This window comes from Tamandua tetradactyla, chromosome 12 (genome assembly GCF_023851605.1).
Source record: "Tamandua tetradactyla isolate mTamTet1 chromosome 12, mTamTet1.pri, whole genome shotgun sequence".
NCBI classification, from domain to species: Eukaryota; Metazoa; Chordata; class Mammalia; order Pilosa; family Myrmecophagidae; genus Tamandua; species Tamandua tetradactyla.
In genome coordinates this window covers 84,788,235-84,810,005 of record NC_135338.1, presented here as the reverse complement: position 1 = coordinate 84,810,005, position 21,771 = coordinate 84,788,235, and the positions used below count along the sequence as shown (strand labels likewise).

The 21,771-nt window shown below is 34.7% G+C and overlaps 1 protein-coding gene across 9 annotated transcripts in view; it reads left to right on the top strand.

Moving 5' to 3' along the window:
• The window catches only part of MEF2A (myocyte enhancer factor 2A), a 187,884-nt gene that overhangs the window by 147,047 nt on the left and 19,066 nt on the right, over positions 1-21,771 (top strand). For 4 of the 9 annotated variants that reach the window (XM_077124054.1, XM_077124051.1, XM_077124053.1 and 1 more), the window contains 4 exons: positions 199-348; positions 2,643-2,862; positions 3,527-3,586; positions 13,713-13,900. In XM_077124054.1, the coding sequence (XP_076980169.1) occupies positions 199-348; positions 2,643-2,862; positions 3,527-3,586; positions 13,713-13,900 (618 nt within the window). Of the gene's footprint in view, position 1; positions 134-198; positions 349-2,642; positions 2,863-3,526; positions 3,587-13,712; positions 13,901-21,771 lie in introns of all 9 variants that reach the window. The other 5 variants (XM_077124055.1, XM_077124058.1, XM_077124056.1 and 2 more) reach the window with 3 other exon arrangements.

Below are 21,771 nucleotides of genomic sequence, written 5' to 3'. Positions count from 1 at the left end.
GACGTTAAGAAAGAAAGGCCTTAATGGTTGTGAGAGCCCTGATGCTGACGATTACTTTGAGCACAGTCCACTCTCGGAGGACAGATTCAGCAAACTAAATGAAGATAGTGATTTTATTTTCAAACGAGGCCCTGTAAGTACTTTTACTTTACCTCTACTTTTTATTTGTTGATCCTTTTTGTTAACTTCATTATTTAGGCTCTGAACAAGAAGGAACACAGAGGGTGCGACAGCCCAGACCCTGATACTTCATATGTGCTAACTCCACATACGGAAGAAAAATATAAAAAAATTAATGAGGAATTTGATAATATGATGCGGAATCATAAAATCGCAGTGAGTACTAAAGTATGGTTTGTGCTTTTATCTTGTGCATGAAGTGATTACCTAAACATCTTGTTTATTTTCACAGTGGGTGATGGCAACAATAAGTAGGAGGATAAAACACCATTTTACTAATTTTTATTTTGGTCTTAAAGAATTTTAAAATAAAATTGCTGAAATCTTATACTAGTATGTATTTAGTATCTTAACAGTAAAATTGAAAATAAATGACCTAAGCCAGGCTATGCTTTATTACCCCTATACCTTTGGATAAGGTACTTAAACTTCCTAGAATCCAGGTTCCTCATCTATAAACCGAGTGTGTTGGCTCACATAATTTTAAAGGTACCTTACAGCTCTAAAATCCCATGATTTTAAATAAATGCAGACTTTCTTTTTCCTGTTGTGACTTTAAAAAAATATATATGTGCTCAAATAGATCTTGAAAATTAGAGCTAATTGTCTTAAAACTGTGTCCCAAAGAATGCATTATGGATCATTTCTTCAAGGTAGCCCTACACTGTAAGAAGAGGCTTATGAAAAATAGATTAGATAGGTTAAATTTATTATGAAGTTTGATGTTTCAGAATTATTTTCAATGATATTTTATAGTTGCTTTGATAGTGGTAGAACTAAACCTGTGTGTCTCTGTGCTTTGTAAATTTCCCCAACCACTTGGCAACAGATACCACCAAATTCCTATTCTTTTCTTACACTTCGGGTACTGAGAAAGAGAGCCCTGGCTTAATTTAATTTTAATTTAAAGAAGTTTTGTTTTAAACTGGTTTCAACACAAATAGTCAATTTAAAATTTTTCCATGCACATACCTCTGACCATAGTGAAACAGCACTTTGAATACATGCTCCTGGGTTTGATAGTTCTAAAAGAGTTCTTACTTTGAAGCTCCATTGGCAGGAGCTACTTAAGACAGGTTATTCTGGATCTAATTTTCTAATGCTTTAAATGTAGTTTAGCCTTCATGTAACAAGTTGCTTCCAATGCCGATATTTATTATGTAGAGCTAATTGTCTTAAAACTGTGTCCCAAAGAATGCATTATGGATCATTTCTTCAAGGTAGCCCTACACTGTAAGAAGAGGCTCATGAAAAATAGGTTTAAAGAAGCGTTTCTGTAATAACAGTGTTATTGTTCTTTAAAAAACGTTAAATTAAATAAAAGCAAATAAAATTAAAACCCTCCTGACCTTACAGGGATGTGTGTGGTTGTGAGGAATAACAGTTACTGCATAAATAAAATTTTTACCAGAAATGAAAAATTTGTTAGCATATATCCAGTATTTTATATTTATAAGTGAATAACTGCAGTTTTCCACCTGAAATAAACTACTGTACAATAGAATACATAAACTACTTAAGTTCTTTCAGATTTGAATTGGCAGTGCTACCCTACTTTATATATATATATCATTGTTTTAAAATGTGAGGAAAAGAAAATTTTTCCCCTCTCACTTTATATTTTAGTAGACTGTTAACTATCATGGGCAACAAATATATTCTAAATGGTCTATTGAAGAAATGCAAGAGGAAAATAGAAAGTATCCTTTTAAAGGGAAAGTTTTTGACAAAAAATAATATTATTAGGTGTGGAATATTTTTGAGAACGAAAGATGGCATTTATAATAGTAATTTAATCTTTATACAATTTAAAGAACTGATGCCAAAGATTTCTTTACTAGCTTGTCAGTAGATAATTTTGTTGTTTAAATTAAGATTCTGTGCATTTTCATTATACCCAGATTGCATTGTGTTGTATATAATAACGTGATATTTCTTTTGTTTTTTCTGTTAAGAATGTTGATTAGTTAAATCAGACCTGGTCTTTTATTACAATGTCCCAAATTTGACATATTGAGTTTATAATATGTATAGACACTTTTTTGCTTTTGTTATTTTTGGAATCTCCCAAAAGAAATGTAATATTACCAAATTAGTTTGTGTTGATGTGATAATTGATGCTTACTTGGTAACAATGATAATATTTTATATTTTAATTAGACAGCATTGCTTTAATATTAGGTTCTGACCTCTAATTTTCATCTCTATGAATATTTGAAATATATATATTATATCAGTGTGTATATATGGTATTATAGATAAAAATTGAAATTCTAAAGGTTCATGTCAAACATATCCATGTACATGTTAATTTAAAGAAAGTAGCTTAAATCTGTAAGAACCTATTCTCATCCTCTACTTCTGATACCTAGAGGTACCTTGTCAAATTAAAGTTCACAAGTTATTTAATATAGATGAAAATGAAACTAATAGTCTTTCCTCCTTTGTTCTTTTATTTGCAGCCTGGTTTACCACCTCAAAACTTCTCAATGTCTGTCACAGTCCCTGTGACCAGCCCTAATGCTTTGTCCTACACTAACCCAGGAAGTTCACTTGTGTCCCCATCTTTGGCAACCAGCTCAGCATTAGCAGATTCAAGCATGCTCTCTCCACCTCAAACCACTTTACATAGAAATGTATCCCCTGGAGCGCCTCAGAGACCACCAAGTACTGGCAATTCTGGTATGTAGTACTATCTGCTTGCCGGGGGCGGGGGCACTAATTGTTATAATATAAGCAACTTCTTATTCCACTAGTCTTAATTTTATTGCTTTAATGAGTAAGAGTCACTGCTACATCACTGGCTCCATTTGAAAGTATTTTTTGAATCCCTGCTGTGGCTCTAGCACTGTGCCAAATACTTAAATTTAGCACAGTGGGCAGAAAATTTAATTAGGATATCATAAAGATTTAAAGATGGGTGTGACCCATTCATCAAAGAAATACGGGGAATAGACTTGCCTAATTGGAGTGAGAATGTGCTTTGCATCGTTTCCTGTGTGAATTAGTTCCTTAATTCACAGAAATTTATAGTCCTTGATTTAATGATATTCTAGAACCTGTCCCCATTCTTATCAGCGTAAGAATGTTGTGCATCTTGTGCATCCAGATATTTTGTCTTCTTGATGCACAAGAATACATCCAAAGCTTGATAGGCAAACATATATATCACTACATCAAATTACACATCATTGCCCAGTTCAGACTGAGCCAGTTTTTATTTTTGTATTTTTTTTTTTTTTTTTTTAGAAATTAACCAAGGGTTGCTTCTGTTCTATTCAGTTACTGTTCAGTCAAATAAGGAATACTAATTCATATTCATTCTCTCTCCTCTCTGCAATGTTAGGTGGAATGTTGAGCACCTCAGACCTCACAGTGTCAAATGGAGCTGGAGGCAGCCCTGTGGGTGAGTGAATTCTTACTGTTTCAATTCGTAGGCATCGGTCCCATGAGACAAAAGGCATATTTTTCCTGATACAAAGCCTTCTGCCAAACTGAAATGAAGAGGTAAGAGTAGAGATACCTGACATGCCTCTTTGAAGTCAGATTCCTTCTGAGAGTTACTTTCACTAATACCACTTTTTTTCCACAACACTCCTGTTCCATTCCTTACACTTTAGCCTTAAGTTTAATTATTCATTCAACATTTGTTGAGTGCAGATATTGTTCTTTTTCTAATGCCTAAATTATCTTAATATAACATTTGTATCAAGATAATTGTTTTAAGGAGAAGCTTTCTCAGTCTTCTGTCCTCACCAAAGTTAGATGTCCGCAAACTATGTATCTTATAATATGAAATAGTTTTAAAGAGATTGGAGTATGGATAATGGTGAATATGTTACTAAATAGACATGATAATTCAGAGCATTTTTTCAAGGATCTGTGTTTTGGTGGTCATGTAGAGAACATTCACACATTATCATGGTTGCAGCCAAATACAGTCTTTCACTTTGGGAAAATAACTAGAAGTTTAAACATATGTCTGCCAAGCCCTGATGTATTAATAAAGATAGATATTATGGTATTAACATTAAAAAATATGACATATAGAGTGGGCCACAGTGGCTCAGCAAGGAAGAACGCTTGCCTGCCATGCCAGAGGACCCGGATTCGATTCCTGGTGCCTGCCCATGTTAAAAATATATATATATATATATGGCATATATATCAAAGAAATTACAAGAGTAACCATATCTCTTTGAATTCTGATCACATTAAATCCTCCTCCTTATCTTTACAATATCACCATTGCTATTTCTGAGTGAGGGCAGGGAGGCCCCTCCATCCTTCCGGGTATTGTATGTTCCTGGAGATCTGCAAATAGATCACTCATAGGAAGAATTCTCAGCTTTATGTCTTCATCCCACAAAAATGTAAGTAGCTTCTTCCTTTAAAAAAAAAGGTTGAATAACTTAGTAAAACATGATGAGAAGGAAATCAACAGTTATTAGACTTTGTTGAATGAGTTAAGTTACAAAATATGAAGTGGCCTAAAGTAGGGATTATGAGTAGAATAAATTCCTAATTATATCTGCCACTGTATTAAATGCTGTTTTAATGATATTAAATAGATAAGACCTGTTGTATGGTCTTATTTAATAGATGTAGCAGTTAGGTTCGGGTGTCATCTTGGCCAGGTGATGGCGCCTGGTTGTTCTGTTGTTGTGGAGTTAGGCGAAATTCATCTGTGGCTCATTACATCTGTGCTTGGCTAAGGGGAGTGCCTTCCACATTGAGTGACATATAATTAGCTGGTGTCTTAAAAGAGAGGTCAGTAGCTAGCTTAGCACAGCCCAATACAACTCAGCTTAGCACTCAGAGCTGACACAGACTCATATGTTTGAAGAGGATGCAGAAAGGAATCACCCCATGGAAAGCTGTTTGAACCCAGAAGCTGGGAGGGAAGACCAGCAGATGTTGCTGTGTGCCTTCCTGTGTGACAGAGAAAGCTGGCTGCCTTTCCTCCAAAGAACTGTAAATTTGTAACTTAATAAATCCCCTTTATAAAAGGCAGTCCATTACTGGTATATGCATTCTGGCAGCATTGGCAAACTAAAACAACAGGTAACAGTTAAATGTGGGAGAATATGTAAAGGTCTTACAAATTATACATTAGATCTGCTGCATTCGCGTGTATATTTCCTAGTATTTTTAGTTTCTTTCTTTTCAACTCTATTTAAATTGTTTGCATACCCATATATTCTTTTTGTGTAACATTTTCCTGCATTTTTTCTTTTCCTCAACACTGTCTATCTTGCTCTCTCTTCTGCTTTCCAGCTAGTTGACCAGGCTTGATATCAATGACTTCTATTTGATTTAATATTAATCTTAATATTAAGATTAAGATTAATATTAATCTGGGTTTTATTTCCAAAATTATTTTCAGTTTGTGTGTTAACTATTTAAAGGTCTCTAATGTTTTGCCCCTTCCCCGTTTTTTCCTTATTCCTCTGGCATTGTAAACATTGCTATTTCTCCTATCACACAAGCGTTTCAGCTTTCTTTTCCTTGTTTTTTTTCCTGCACTCTTCACACTTCCCTACAGCCTTTTCACTGTTTTATCTTCCCATGCAATTAATTATATATCTAGGCTTTGTCTCTGTTGGTTAGTTTTCTGTGTTCCCTTTAGTAATTTTGTCTTCAGTCATTATCATCATCCTAATTTTGCTTTTTTGTTTGCTTTATTTTGTTTCATTATCCTAATTTGACCTTCTACCCTTAATCCTACTTATTTTTTACAGTTATTTTTTTTTTTGTAACTCCCCTCTCTTTCCTTTTGGACCATCTTGGTTAACGGGGTTGCCTTACTCATGCTTTCTAGATCATGGTGCGCCATCATTGGTTTGTATAGAGTATGTCAGTGTGTTATTCATTCATCCATTTTTACACTTCTACTTCATCCCCTTTCTTTTACACTCCCTCACTTATACAATCGTTTCAATAGGTTTTTTTTTTTTTTATCCCTGATCATACGCAATTATTTTAATAGGGTTTTTTTCCCCCTGAATTTTCCTCGTCTTATGGCTGTAGAAAACTTGATCTGTCTTCCTATTCTCTTCTTTTCTTCTCTCTTTCTTTGATTTCCTTTTATTTAACATTTAACCATAACCATGAACATGGCAGAGATTAAAAAAATAACTGTTTCGTGAAACTTATATTCTCCTGAGGAGATAAAATTGGAATTGCAGATAAATGAACATTCATAGGTAGTTGTGGTTAATTTGAACTATTTGGAAAGCATGAAAGGGCAGTGAAGTTTTAATTAGCCCTTAGAGGATGAACGTAATTTCATCAGGTAGAGAACCTAGATGAAAAAGACATTCTCTACATTAGGAATTTTATGAATAAGGCCACAAAGCCATGCAGGGAATGGATACCATCATAATGATATTTTCAGGGAGCTGTCACCAGATCAGAGAAAGTGAGATTAAAGAGACTGTTAGAAGGATTAGCTGGATACTGATTGCGAAGAACTTTGGATACCTAGTTAAGGATTTGAATCTTGTAAGCATTGGATGGGTTTTGGCTCAGATAGTGAATACGATAAGAACAGTTGAAGATAACTATAGTAGTAGAGGGGATACAGGTCAGAGTGGAGAAAGTCCGAGGCAGGGAAGCCCATTAGTCATCCTAAGCACAGTATCTACAAGTCTGGTTTTGTCTTCAGCATGCTTGTTGGTAGTGATGAATTTATTATTTTCAGATTTAGATGAGAAACTGCAGATTATCAAGTAATCATTGTTTTCTTGGTGTATACCCATCTCTAGTTATTGGAGGTACATAGTTGTTGCTCTCAAGAGCTATAATTCTCATTTGCATATCTAGATGAAATAATAACTACCTTATAGGGGAATATAACTTTTCCTTTTTCATTTAGGAAAAAAAGGGGGCTATTTCCAGTAGTTTAAATTTAATACCTTAAACCTCAAAAGTTTCTGACTACATGATAACTATCTGATTCCTAACCTGAGCACCTCAGAATTTGGTGTTCTCCAGTGAAGAATGAAGCAGTCTTTCATCCCCTTTGAGAGAGAGCCTTGGTTGCCCTTTAAGAAATGAAGGAAACAGATAAAGAATTTAAACTTAAAGAAGACCTTAAACCTTTATGAACACAAGAAGAAATGGAAAACAGGATCTAAACCGCCATCTCCGGAAGTTAGAAAAAGAACAAATTAAACCCAAAGAAAGTAGGATGAAATCATAAAGATAAGAACAGAAATTATTCAAATAGAAAAACAAGCATCCTGTGAAGAGAATTAACAAAAACAAAAACTGTTTCTTTGAAAAGACAAGTAAAATTGAATATTAAATTTTCCTTAACATTCCATTCAGAATATTTCTATTCCTGTTTTCTAATTTCCATTATAATTGCTTCTTTGACCTACAAGTTATTTAGAAGTATTTATCCTAATTCTAAATGTATGGCATTTTCCTAGTTATCTTTTGGATATTGTTTTCTAGCTGAATTGCTTTTTACCAGAGAATTTACTTCCGTATGATTGAGTCACCTGAAATCATTAATCCCCTGATTACTTCTTGATATTAGCTATAGCAAATAATGCTGTGCACATTCTGTTACATATTTCTTGGTACTCATAAAGCACACAAGCATTTCTCTACAGTGTGTAAGGATGAGTTAAATAGCCGAATCATAGGATATGTATAGCTGCAACTTGTGTGATAATGGCAAAATATATGCCAGTGTATATTCCCGTCATCGGTTTATGAAACTTTCTGTTGTTCCATAGTCCTGCCAGCGTTTCATATTATTTGTCATTTCATTTTAGCCTTCTGGTAAGTGTGTAGTGCTCTTTCTTTGTGGTTTTAATTTTTCCTTTCTTTGGCTATTGAGATTGAGCCTCTTTTCATATGTTCATTAGATACCTGGATAACTTCTTTTGTGAAATGCCTATGTCCTCAGGCACATTTTTTAAAATTGCATTTTCTTTTTCTTGTTGATTTGTAGGCATTCTTCATAAAAACCTTTTGTTGGTTATGTGCATCGCATGTATAATCTCCTACAATGTCTTGCTTTTTCACTAACTTTATGTTTTTATGATGAACAGAGGTTGCTAATTTTAACATAGGCAATGTATCAATTTTTCCTTTACAGTTAGGCTTTCTTTGGTTTCTTATTTAAGAAGATTTTCTATACCCTAACTTAAGTTCAATGTTTAAAGCTCAAGGATGCCTCCTCTTTCAGTAATACATGAGCCTGAAGCATGCTAGCTTTGGGGAAGCAGAGAGAAGCACAAGAACAAGACAGACTAAATGGATTAAATATGCATTTTTAAAATAATTTTCTTGTTTTTTATTTTTTGCTTGTGCAGCCACCAGGAATCAAACCTAGGTCTCTGGCATGGCAGTTGAGAATTCTGCCACTGAGCCAGCTTCGCACTGCCCTAAATATGTATTTCAGAACTATAATATCAGTACAAATGATACGGTTTACTGCAACAGGCCTCTCGCTAAAAATAAATTTATATATATATATATAATGTTTAAAATCCTTGTTTATAAGAAGTATGCTTCTCAATCCATGCTTAACCTACAGAAAAAAAAAAAATCCTTTTCAAGTATATAAAGAACATTGACAAAAATTGACCATATACTGAGCCACAAAAATAAAATCTGCAGCTTTGTAGAGGAGTGGCTTTGAGAAAAAAGGATGAAGGAAGAATTACCAAAGTTTGGTAGCTCTGTGAAGATGAGAATAAAGGTGACAGTAGTAAGGTACTTAAAACAGGTTGAGCTTGAGATGATAGTAGTGCAAAGAAAGTGGCCACCACTGAATATTGGGAGAAACAAAGAAAAAAAACTGATTTAAGAGTTATTCACATTGAAGTGGTAGTTGAAGCCCTCACGACACGTGAAGTTTCTGAAAGAGGAGAAATATTCTCTTCTGGGCTGCCCACACAGGAGAGACCTGAGGGGAAATACAGCATAAAGAAAAAGAAGCAGGATCACATGAGTATAGTCTGTTTAGATTATAAATTTCTGATGCACAGGCTCTAAGCTGTGCATCATACAGGAACTTTCATTGAGTCAAGTAAAGATGTCATCATTATTTCAAAACTCATGTTCTTTTTATTATTTTGGAAAATGCGGTCAATTCTTTATAGAAATAAATTAATTTTGTAGACTTTTAAAATATTTAATAATTAGCTGAAATTTTGTCAAATTTTATGAAAAAAATTCATCAAATAAAATCAAATCTTGACCCTTGCTTTGGATTAGTTTTTCAGAATCCTTTGAAATTCACATACCAGTTCAACTTCTGAAGTGGATTTCATAATAAAATGTTAATGACATCATTGTCTACAATTTGGCCCTAGAAGAATAATATTAAGAACATGGAGTACTTTCTAACCACATGAATGCATTATTTCAGTTGATGTGGTTTATATTCTGAAATATGAGCCAGACTAATATAATTGAATGAACTGTTTTATAGCTAGCTGTAGGACCATAAATGAGATTACTTATATTAAATTTCTAGAGGCATTGGTATGTAGTTTGCTCAAGATCATTTTTGCCCTGTTTGTGTTAGGGCAGTAAACGACCATAAAACTGAAAACACATTTTAACAACAGTCACATTAAACTGAGTTTATTCATTAAGAGTAGATACTCTAATTCCTAAATTTGTAAACTGTGGCAAGGTGAGATATATATCAAAAGTATTTTCCTCAAAAGTCTGTCCATCAGTATCTTCATTTTCATCAAAAAAATGAACTGGAGGTAAGAAAGCATATATTAGGAAGTATATCACTACGCTCCACAAAATAACAAATGGTGCATATGAGATTATCTTAGTTTTAAAGCCTGGCAAGTTACCAAACACTTCATCTTTTAATCATAATCTTTTGTAGACTTCTGACTTTGTACTAAGAAATATTGTGCTCTTAGATCCCCTTTCACTCATGTGAGTTAATATTCATGGGTTACTAGGGTACCAAATCTGGCTCAAAAGCATCATAGACTCTGCATGGGAAAATGGTATGACTAGTTCTTGATGTGTTCTTCTAAATTAATCCTTGCATCATCTTATAATGTATTTGAGGGAATATGTTGTTTGTCCTGCAGATGTGAGTTTAATCGAGTAATTAGGATCTTCTAAATATCAGAGTCAGACCAAGAACACACATTCATACCGTTATGTAATTTAGGTAAACAATATCAATCTGTACATATGAATGTTACTCTAACATTCTCAGATTGCTATGCAATATGAAGTTTATATTAAACCCTCCTTTTTGAAAAAAATTACATAATTTGATAAACATGATATATCCTTCAGGTGTCTCATTTGTAAATTACCTCTACCCAATTCATGCACAAGCTCTACTCCATCAGGGATGGCCTAGCAGAGAGCTGTTTTTTGAACCCCGCCACTTTCTGAAGCTTAAGAGTATGCAGTAGATTACTCCATGGAGTGTGAAGAGTCAACCCAGATTTGACACATACCCCTGCAAAATAATGGAAACAGAATGCAGAAAATAGCTTCATAGGGCTGGCAGCAAAACTAAATCACAAAAATGAATTAAAGCTGACCACTTACAAAACTTGGTAAATGTTTTGGAGTAAGGGGTGAGAGTAAGGGGGGAAAAAGTAGTACTGATCCTCTGGAATCCTGAAATTCTGTATGACAGTTGGTCAAGAAATACAAGCAAGTTCCCTCAAGTGCCACACCTCACATCTCTGTTCTCTTTATCTGTTGGTGTTCAAAACACTAACCTGAATATGTAGTGGTCAGGACCCAAGGAATTTGATTATATCACATTGGAAAATGTCAATTTTTTGTTTCTCTTATAAATAACTCACCGAAATAACTTATTTTTTTCAAACTTCAGTTATATGAGTGCAGATATTAAAGCCTCCATTTTCTTCAGCAGGTTATCTTTAAGAATTCATCATTCATCCCTTTTTTTTCATTTTAGTCTTCCTATGTCTACTCATCAGCTTACCCTGTTCATTATGTAATATTCTGAAAGTGCCTTATAAATTGTCAAAGCAGTATACAGATTTTAAGCTGTTTTAAGTCATTTTTATTCCATTCAAGAGACATTTTGTGGAACTAAAATGGTCTGATAAACTGATACAAAAGCTCTTAAGTGAAAAATATGCATAGTAAGTAATTGTATTTTTGTCATTAACTCATTACAATTCTTGAGAACAAATCATTTCATTCCTCGGAATACAGTCTTTTTAGGGTTAGATTATAGGAAGTTCTTAGGCCAATGTTAAGCACACAGCTGATACTGTATTTGGGTTAGTTTCTGGATGTCTGTTAATATAGCTATCTATATATGTATTTGTAACATCTAATTTCTTCTTACTTTTGGTGGATTCTTATATCTTTTTTGGTTTATACTGAAAGAAAAGTTGCAGAACAAATACAACTATCTCCCCGATCTCATTTTCTCCTGATAATCACTGGAGCCAAGGCTTCTCCTTGCTTCTCTGCTCTACCATTCCTTACTCACAGCTTGTTCATTTATGCTTTAGGGTATCATTTTTCTCGCCTCTATACAGTATGCCTTCCTTCTGTCATTCTTTGTCCTTTCAAATTGCTCAGTAGTTAATTCCACAGTCTTTTCCTAATTAACCCCATATACCTGCTTTCTGTTTCCTTTTAACTTTTGTCTGGTTGCTCTTGGTAGTGTTGCTTTTGCCTATCTTAACTGTAGTTTTGGCATATTCTTGCCTATACAGTATAGACTGCTCTTGCTATCTAGATGAAAAGCTACTTGAAGACCATGCAGATTTTCTTTTGTCTTCCTATATCTTCCCAGCTGCATAGTGTTCTGCACATAATAGATGTTTGAAAGTTTTTTTTAAATTTTTGAATAGTAAGAGTATCTCTTTATTATTATCATGATTTTAGAAAGTTATACTATTGATGACTGTGTGAATAATGAGTCCACACAAAGAATTTAAGAGGCCTTTTCAGTTCTCAGAAACTGTATTTTATTTTTGGTCAGCTTTATTATAAATACTAAGAATGGAATTCTTAAGCTAATAAATTTATCCTTTTATGCAGTGCTCTTAAATTAACATCTGATTATTGTAATGGATGCGATTTGGACGCTAGGGACTGTTCAAAATAGAATAATAGTACAGTTACTCACGGCAGTAAGTCTCCCTTGGTTACTCAAAGCAAATTTTACACATGATAGGCTTAAAGTGTTTTATTCTTTGATTATTAAGTCGCTGAGTTTATTTTATTATATGGAATAGTATAGTGAACTATGATAGATTTCTGTGGACAGTTAACACTGTATCTTACGATTTGATAATTATTTTTTTACAAAATGCATATTTTTTAATATACCACATAGTTAATGTTGTTTCCTATTCTTCCTTGCTTTATTTGCCATTTTCTTAGAAATTGAAATAGAACATGTAGTCTTCAGTTTATAAATAAACATTTTATGTTCCGATTTACTTATTATTTAACTGCTTTTTGTAAGTTGATGATTTGTAATTATTTCTATTAGGATACTGTCATTGCAACTAACAGAAAACCATCTCAATTAGGCTTAAATTTTTAGGAGATTTATGTAACTGAAAAATCCGTTAAGTGGCACAAGCTACAAGCGTGGTTTATTTGGGGTTTTACTTCATTTTTCTGCAATTCTTCTTTGTTTGACAGTTTTGTCCCACTTCTGATTTTCTTCTGAGTCTCAAGTTAGCTGGAGATTAAATTGCTTCCACTGTCATATTTAGAAGATGGGGGAACCTTCCTTACAACCATGAAACACCTTCTGTACCTAGGTTCTGGTTGTGCACATTCTTGGGTCTAGTCACTGTGGCTAGGAGAAAGCTCTATACTTGGATTAGTCCTGAGTCAAATGCCTGTCACCAAGCCAGTATGTGGCAAGGGGATTGCAGTAGAGTCAGCTCCTTCCAAACCATGTAGCTGCTTACACATGGGAAGGACTAGAATGACTACAGTATCCATGAAGATAGGGATAATTTCCTACTTTTATCTTATACCTTACCTGATACCCAAACATACTGTATACACAGAACATACCATAAACATACCACAATATGCACATCTATTTCATCTAAGACAAGGGAGAAAGAGATGAATGGTTCTAATAGGGAAAGTTAAAAACTAGGAATAAGATGACTAAAGTCAGATAGATCACAAATATTTAATAAAAACCTTAATGGCAGCTGAAGAAACAGAGCAGGCAGAGGTAGAGCCAGAAGGAAGAAGTACTAGGTAAAAACAAGACTAGCGCTGTGTGCTAAATAAGCTGCAGTTAAGGAGTAGCCCCAATACCTAGCCCAGTATCCAGAACCTAGCAGTGCCTTTGTTGTCAGAAGAATGAATGGATAGGCATTCTCAAGAATGTTTTAATAACAGCTCCGTGATCTTGGTTCCCAGTATAAATGAGAAGACTAAACCATGCATTGTTATGAAATACATTTCCAACTGTGACTGGGGTAAACTTGTTTCATATTTGTGTCGAGGATTTTAATGACTGCTTAAGTTGATGAGTGTTATTTCTTTTTTTCCAGGGAATGGCTTTGTGAATTCAAGAGCTTCTCCAAATTTGATTGGAACTACTGGTGCAAATAGTTTAGGCAAAGTTATGCCTACAAAGTCTCCCCCTCCTCCTGGTGGTGGCAATCTTGGAATGAACAGTCGAAAACCAGATCTTCGAGTTGTCATCCCCCCTTCAAGCAAAGGCATGATGCCTCCATTGGTAAATTGAAACTTTCTTCAACATTATTCTTTAAAACACATATTTTATACATAATTAGTCTATGCCTTCCTTGTGGAATTCAGTACATTTCTTAATGAATATTTTTGTATTCAAGATTAGCATTAGAAAAGGCAAGTCTAATTTAAATATTGTAGATATCAAAATTTGGAAAAATAGGAAATAAATCTGGTTCTTATTTAAAATTAAAGCTAAATATTTGAGAGGTTATTATGCTTAATTTCAATTGTACCAACCTAGAATCTTTGCTGAGGAATCTTATCACCAAACTGATAAATTAAACCCAACTTAAATTTTTTTTTTGGTAATTTACGTATTTGCAAAAATTATTATATATGGTTTTCTGTGAGAGCAATGCTAAGTTATTTCTTAGAAAATTCTGTCAGAAATGCTAAATTATTTCTTAGCAAATTCAGCTAAAGAAAACTATTGTAGAGTAGGGAAGAATGTGTAAAAACTTCAAAGAGTTATTCTTCAAATAATTTTTCTCTGCTTAATCCTTCTCAAATAACCTGCCTAAAGAATCAGGTACCCCTCCTCATCCCTTGACAATGCCTTTTTAGTTCCAGCCTCATTTACTTTTGAACACCAAGAATTATGAAACAGGAGAATATGCTTATTCTCCTTAATCTCTTGTAGAAGAAAATTGGAATATGTATGCAAGTTTTAAGACCAGTCTTAGGTTAACAATTGTTTGACTACTAACATGCTAAGTGGTCAAAGAGTTGTTAATGATGTGTCAGGGTGGTTTTTCTACTAAGCAGCTCCTAAACTCGCTATTTGACTTTTTGCAAACTCAAAGTGATATTATCAGGCTAAATAATAATTCCACATTTTTGTAATGCTTTATAGATTCCTAAACATCTTTATATGCATCCTCTCATGATTCTCAATTAGACTGTGGTCTTGGCTGGATAGAGATGAATAAACTGAGCTAGAAGTTATTACACAGCCAAGATGGTACAAATTAGAACCAGAAGCAAAAGTTTTTGAGTCCTTTGCTTTTGATCAAAAAACAAAGACATGATTTTTCACTTGGAGATACAGAAAGCTGGAATCTATATTGCTCTCAGCCTTACAATGAAAAAAAGTTGGAGATACAGCAAGTTCATAGTTATCCTTGAATCCATTGTAGCTCTGAGATTTCAAAGAACCCACCAGGCCAGACTGTAGGGAAAGACAGACACCTGCAGGGAGAGAATTGATGGACAAGATGCAGCAAGACATGGGCAATAAGAGTTAAGTGTTGCTGGAGGCTAAGTGTACTTGGGGCCGCAAATATAGGGGTCTACATTCTCTTGTGGACTTTTTCTCTATGAAAAAACACCCACCAGGCACTCAATGAAAAGATTGAATATCCTGAAAAAGTTTCCTTTGTAGTACAAAACTGGGAGAGGGGAAGAATAGGTCCTGCAGTAAGTGCAAAAAGATTTGTCTGGATCCTTCTCTTCTTTCTCTCCTTTGGAACATATGTCAATAGAAGTTACCTGAACTGAAATAAAGAGAAAGAAGAGTAAAGCAAAACAAAAAACAGCACAGAGTATCCAAAACTTGTTGGACACTATCAAATAGTTTCAGATATTCATAATTGGAATCCCAGAAAGACAAGAGAGGGAACAGGTCAGAAGAAATATTTGAAGAAATAATAACCAACACCAAGAAGAAAGGCAAGAAAAATACATAAAATGCATATGTTGGAATGGAAGAAGTTAAACTGTCTCTATTTAGAGAAACCCTAATTTTCTATATAGAAACTCATGGAAAATTTACTGAGAAAAAAAACCCTCCTAGAACCCAGTAAGTGAATGTAGTAAGGTAACAGGATACAAGGTCAGTACATACATGTCAGTTTTATTCCTATAAGTCAGCAATCAACAACTGGAATTTGAAATTTAAAAAACAATACAATTTACTTTAGCACACATAAAAACTATGTACAACTTTAACAAAATATCTGCATCATCTGCATGCTAAAATCCACAAAACACTGGTGAAAGAAACCCAAGAAGACCTAAATAAGTAGAGTTATATATATCATGTAATAGATTTGAAGACTCAATATTTTCAAAATGTCCCATCTTCCCAGCTTGATCTATAGATTTAAAGACAGTCTCATCAAAATTCACAGCAAGCTTTTCTGTAGGTATTAATGAGCTGATTCTAAAATATATATGGAAAGGCAAAAGAACCACAACAGCCAAACAGTTTTGAAAAAGAATGAATAGGAAGACTCACACTGCCTGATTCAATACTATAAAGCTACAGTAATTAAGAATTAATTTGTCTGATATTGATGGGTGCTCAGATCAGTGGTCAAAACAGAGAGCTCAGAAAAATAGACCTACACAAATATATTCAGATGTTTTTTTTAGCAAAGACAGAAAGGCATTTCAGTGCAAAAAGAAAAGTTGTTACAACTAATGATGTTAGAGCAATTCAAATTCTGTATACAAAAAAGAACTTTGATACATATCTCATTCATACCTTTTAAAAAAATTAAGTCTAAATGAATGATAGACCTAAATATAAGACATAAAACTGTGAGCCTACTAGAAGAAAACAAAACTAGAACACCAAAAGCATGGTACATCAAGCATTAATTGATATATTGGACTTCATCAAACTTAGTTTTATTCCTGTGAAAAGCACTGTTTAGAGAATAAAAGGATAGCTCAGGCGAGGAGCAAATACTTGCCCATCACATATCCATTAAAAGGTTTGCATTCAGAATATATGAAGAACCCTCAAAATTCAGTAAGAAAACATACAACTTAATTTTTAAAATGGGTAAAGGATCTGAACACTTTTCGGAAGATACATGGATGGCAAATAAACTTATGAAAATATGTTCAGTATCATAAGACGTTAGGGAAATGAAAATTGAAACCAAAGTTGAATGTAAACTTCCATAAAGCCTGTGGTCCCTACTGTGTAAAAACTGTATTTACACAAAAATGTGTTTTTCCTTATTGCCCAAATCTGTAAACAACCCAGATGTCATTCAACAAATAAATAGATAAACTGTGGAACATCCATACAAAGAAATACTATTCACCTATTTAAAGGGGGCAATCTGTTTATTCACACAACATGGATGAACCTTAAATGAGTTTTTCTAAGTGAAACAAGCCAAATCCAAAAGGCCACATAGATATGATTCTATTTCTGTGGCATTCTGGAAAATGCAAAACAGATGGTGGTTGCCAGTGGTTGGAACTGGGGGCAGATTGACTACAGAGGGGTGGTACCAGGGCTTTTTGAGGTGATGGAAGTATTCTATATGATATGTGTACAAGCCAGATACATGAGTCTATGTGTTTTTTAAAACTCATAGTAATGTACGCTGCAAAGAATGATTTTTATCAAATGGAATTTTTTTAAAAATCAAGATTCAAAAGAAACTCAAGGTGGAATGCAGACTGAGAGTCATGAATAGAATTACTACAGATGAGTGATGTGAACGTATTGAAAAGATGAGGAAGAAAGGAGCTGTCCTAAATAATTTTAGAAACTTTTGACTCGATACTATAAGAATAAAGAAAAAAAATTTGCAGCAGAATACAGATAGGTACAGAAATATAGATGTGTGTATACCTGAATTAGTAGACAGTGTATTCCCCAGCTCTGTCTGCTGAGAAGACCTTGAGGCAATGGCTCCCAGTTTTTTTTTTTTAACGTTTGTATAGTGTAACATATATACAAAGCAAAGAAATAAAAAAGCAATGGTTTTCAAAGCACTGTTCAAGTAGTTACAGGACGGATCCCAGAGTTTGTCATGGGCTACCATACGATCCCTCATATTTTTCCTTCTAGGTGCTCCAGAATATAGGAGGCTAGAGGGATTAAATGTTTTTTTTTTATCATCGCAATCGACTTTCTTTCTTTTTTTTGTGAAGAATAACATATGTACAAAAAAGCTATAAATTTCAAAACACAGCACCACAATTAGTTGTAGAACAGATTTCAGAGTTTGACATGGGTTACAATTCCACAATTTTAGATTTTTACCTTCTAGCTGCTCTAAGTACAGGAGACTAAAAGAGATATCAGTTTAATGATTCAGCATTCATATTCATTTGTTAAATCCTATCTTTTCTGTATAACTCCACTATCACCTCTCCTTAGGGGTGTTCAGGCTATGGCAATTCTAAAATTTTCATGTTGGAAGAGTCACTAATATGGGGTAGAGAAATGGAACTATCTATTGTTCTGGAGAGACTAGGCTAGATTTCAGGACTTATCTGGACCAGGGACCCATCTGGAGGTTGTAGGTTTCTGGAAAGTTACTCTAGTGCATGGAACCCTTGTGGAATCTTATATATCGCCCTAGGTATTCTTTAGGATTGTCTGGAATGGTCCTAGTTGTGTGGATTATGATAGATAGCAAGGTCTACCTGAAGCTTGCATAAGAGCAACCTCCAGAGTAGCCTCTCCACTCTATTTGAACTCTCTCTGCCACCTGATACTTTATTAGTTATACTTCTTTTCCCCCTTTTGGTCAGAATGGAATTGTTGATCTCACAGTGCCAGGTCCGGATTCATCCCTGAGAGTCCTCTCCCATGTCGCCAGCGAAACGTTTACCCCTGCATGTCATGTCCTATGTAGAGGGGACAGCAATGATTTCACTTGCAGAGTTGGGCTTAGGGAGAGTGAGGCCACATCTGAGCAACAAAAGAGGCTCTCCAGAAGTAAGTCTTAGGCATGCCAATAGGTAGTCTAAGCTTCTCCGCTACCCACGTAAGCTTCCCAAGAGTAAACCTCACGATCGAGGGCATGGCCTATTGATTTGGGTGTCCCTGAAGTTTGACAGAGTATCAGGGGATTTCCTGTTGGTAAGGTTTAATAGTTACATATTCTTTCTCCCATCTCTCTGGGGACTTTACAATACTTTTTGATTATCTACTTAATATACTTTAGGATGTTTCCAGGCATTACAATAATCTATACAGGATTAAAGGACCTCTTTCTTATTCTGGGCTCCCTGTGTTTCAGTTGTTCAAATGAGCTGTACAGATAGGTTGAATTAGATTATGCACTACAGAAAATTTCAGTTCCAGACCAAATAAACCTTTCTTCTATTGGTCTCAAAGAGTATATGTGGTTCTAAAATATAGGCACTGTCTTCCTTATCCCTATGTTCGGAATTACTTTAACCCCAACCTCTTTGGTTTTGTTCTTATCTCTAAATACCAGGTTATATATACATAACAGCCTTTCAAAATCCAGAAATAATAATCACCACTCCAGACTTAATGTGTCTGCTCTAAAAGCTTACAGTCTAGGCCCCTGTTTTCTTATAACCATTTTCTAAATGTGACCATACCATTCTTGTCCTTTTGTTTCTGGCTATTTTGTCTCACCAAATGTCCCATATGTTCATTCATATCGTTACGTGCTTCACGACTTTATTCCTTTTTGTAGCAGCACAACCTTTGTTCCTAAGAATATACCATCATTTGCCATCTAGTTCTCCATCAGTGTGTCCTTCAGCCACCTGCATTCATTGGACATCGTGTAGAGGGCCCAAAGTCCACAGTCCATCAACATTCTCAATTTTAGATAATTTCACTGTTCACAAGAGAAAGAAAACCAATGAACACACCCTCGCCAAATAGAAATTCTAAACCTCCCCTTAACTCTTGTCCCTCCCCCCATTATTTACCTCTGCTGTTGCTGTGGTAGTGCTGATGGTTTCCTTTTGAACATAGCTCATAGCATGCAAATAGCAGTTTCCCCCTGTACCCTGGACTTAAACACTCTTTGTACAAGAATCATATCTTTGAAGTAATTCTTGCAAGAACTAGTTCATATTTCTAGTGTTACTCAGTGAGGCATGTAGATCTATACAACCCCTTTCAATCTTGTTCATCTTCAATATGGTAATATTACTTACAGACTCACTGGAGAACCACCTTCATTCCTATCTATTCCCTTACATTGGAGTTCAACCTCATTAGCTAATGATTCATCCATCTCAAGCTTCTATTATCTCTAAGTCCCCTATATTCTGTAATATAAGCCTCTGATTATACCTTTATGCTGGTCATAAAAGTGGAATGATACAGTATCTATCCTTTTGTGTCTGGCTAATTTCACTCAGCATTATGTCCTCAAGGCTCATCCATCTTATCATGTTCTTCAGGGTGTCATTTTGTCTTACTGCTGCAAAATATTCCATTATATACACACACACACACACAACATTTTGTTGATCCAGTTGCTTGTTGATGGGCATTTGGTTTGTTTCCGTCTTTTGACGATTGTAAATAATGCTGCTGTGAGCATCGGTGTGCAAATGTCTGTTTGTGTCATTGCTGTTAGCTCTTCTGGATATATACCAAGTAGTGCTATTCATAGGGCAACTTGATATGTAGTTTCCTTAGGAACCGCCAGTCTTCCATAGTTACTGCATTATTATTCATTCCCACCAACAGGGCATAAGTGTGCCGGTTTCTCCACATATTCTCCAACATTTATAGTTTCCTGTTTGTTTAATAGCAGCCATTCTTTTAGGTGTGAAGTGGTATCTCATTGTCTCTTGATCGGCATTTCCCTTATGGCCAGTGAAAAATGCTCATCTCTTCATGTACTTTTGATGCATCTGTATTTGCTCTTCAGAAAAATGTCTATTCATATCTTTAGCCCATTTTATAATTGGATTGTTTGTTCTTTTGTTGTTGAGGTGTGTGCTTTCTTTGTATATACAGGAAATCAAACCTTTGTCCAGTATGTGATTTCCAAATATTTTCTCCCATTGAGTGGGCTGCCTCGTCACCTTTTTGACAAAGTCTTTTGAGGTGCAGAAGCATTTGATTTTGAGGAGTTCACATTTATCTATTTGTTTCTTTTCTTGCTTGTGCTTTGGGTGTAAAGTTTAGGAAGCTACCTCCTATTACTAGGTCTTGAAGATGTTTCCCTCCATTTTCTTTTAGAAGCTCTATGGTGCTAGTTCTTATATTTAGGTGTTTAATCCACTTTGAGATAATTTTTGTGTAGGGTGTAAGATAGGGGTCCTTTTTCATTCTCTTGACTATTGATATCCAGTATTAGAGAAGAATGTATATCCTTGTGTTTTGGGGTGCAGTGACCTATATTTATCATGTTATTTAATTTCCCTCTTTCCTTGTGGATCTTCTGTCTGGTGTTCTGTCTGTAGAGGAGAGTGGTGTATTGAAGTTTCCTGCTATTGTTGAAACATCTATCACTCCCTTCAGTTTGCCACTGTCTGTCTTATGTACTTTGGAGCGCGTTGATTAGGAGCATAAGCATTTATGATTATTATATCTTCTTGGTGAATTGACCATTTCATTAGTGGTCTTATGATGTCTTAACATTTAAAGTCTGTTTTGTCCGATATTAGTATAACTACTCCTGCTTTCTTTTGGTTACAACTTGCTTGGAAAATCTTTTTCCATTCTTTCACTTTCATTCTATTTGTATCTTTGTGTCTAAGATGAGTCTCTTGTAAGCAGCATATACCTGGATTATGTTTCTTAATCCATCCTGCCAATCTGTGTCTTTTAATTCGTAAGTGTAGTCCATTAACATTCAGTGTTATTACTGAAAAAGCATTTCATGAATCCACCATCTTACCTTTTTTTTTTTTTTTGTCAGATCTATATATTCTTTTCCCTCTTTCTCTTTGTATTGTTTAAATTACCCTTAGTGGTACTCTTCAATTCTGTGCCCTCCTCCAGACCTCCTTCTCTTGTCTTTTTTTTTCAACTGGCAGAACTCCTTTTAGTGTTTCTCATAGGGCTGGTCTCTTCTTGACAAATTCTTTCAGGACTTCTTTGTCTGTGAAAACTTTAATCCCTCCCTCAGTTTTGAAGGACAGTTTGGCTGGGTACAG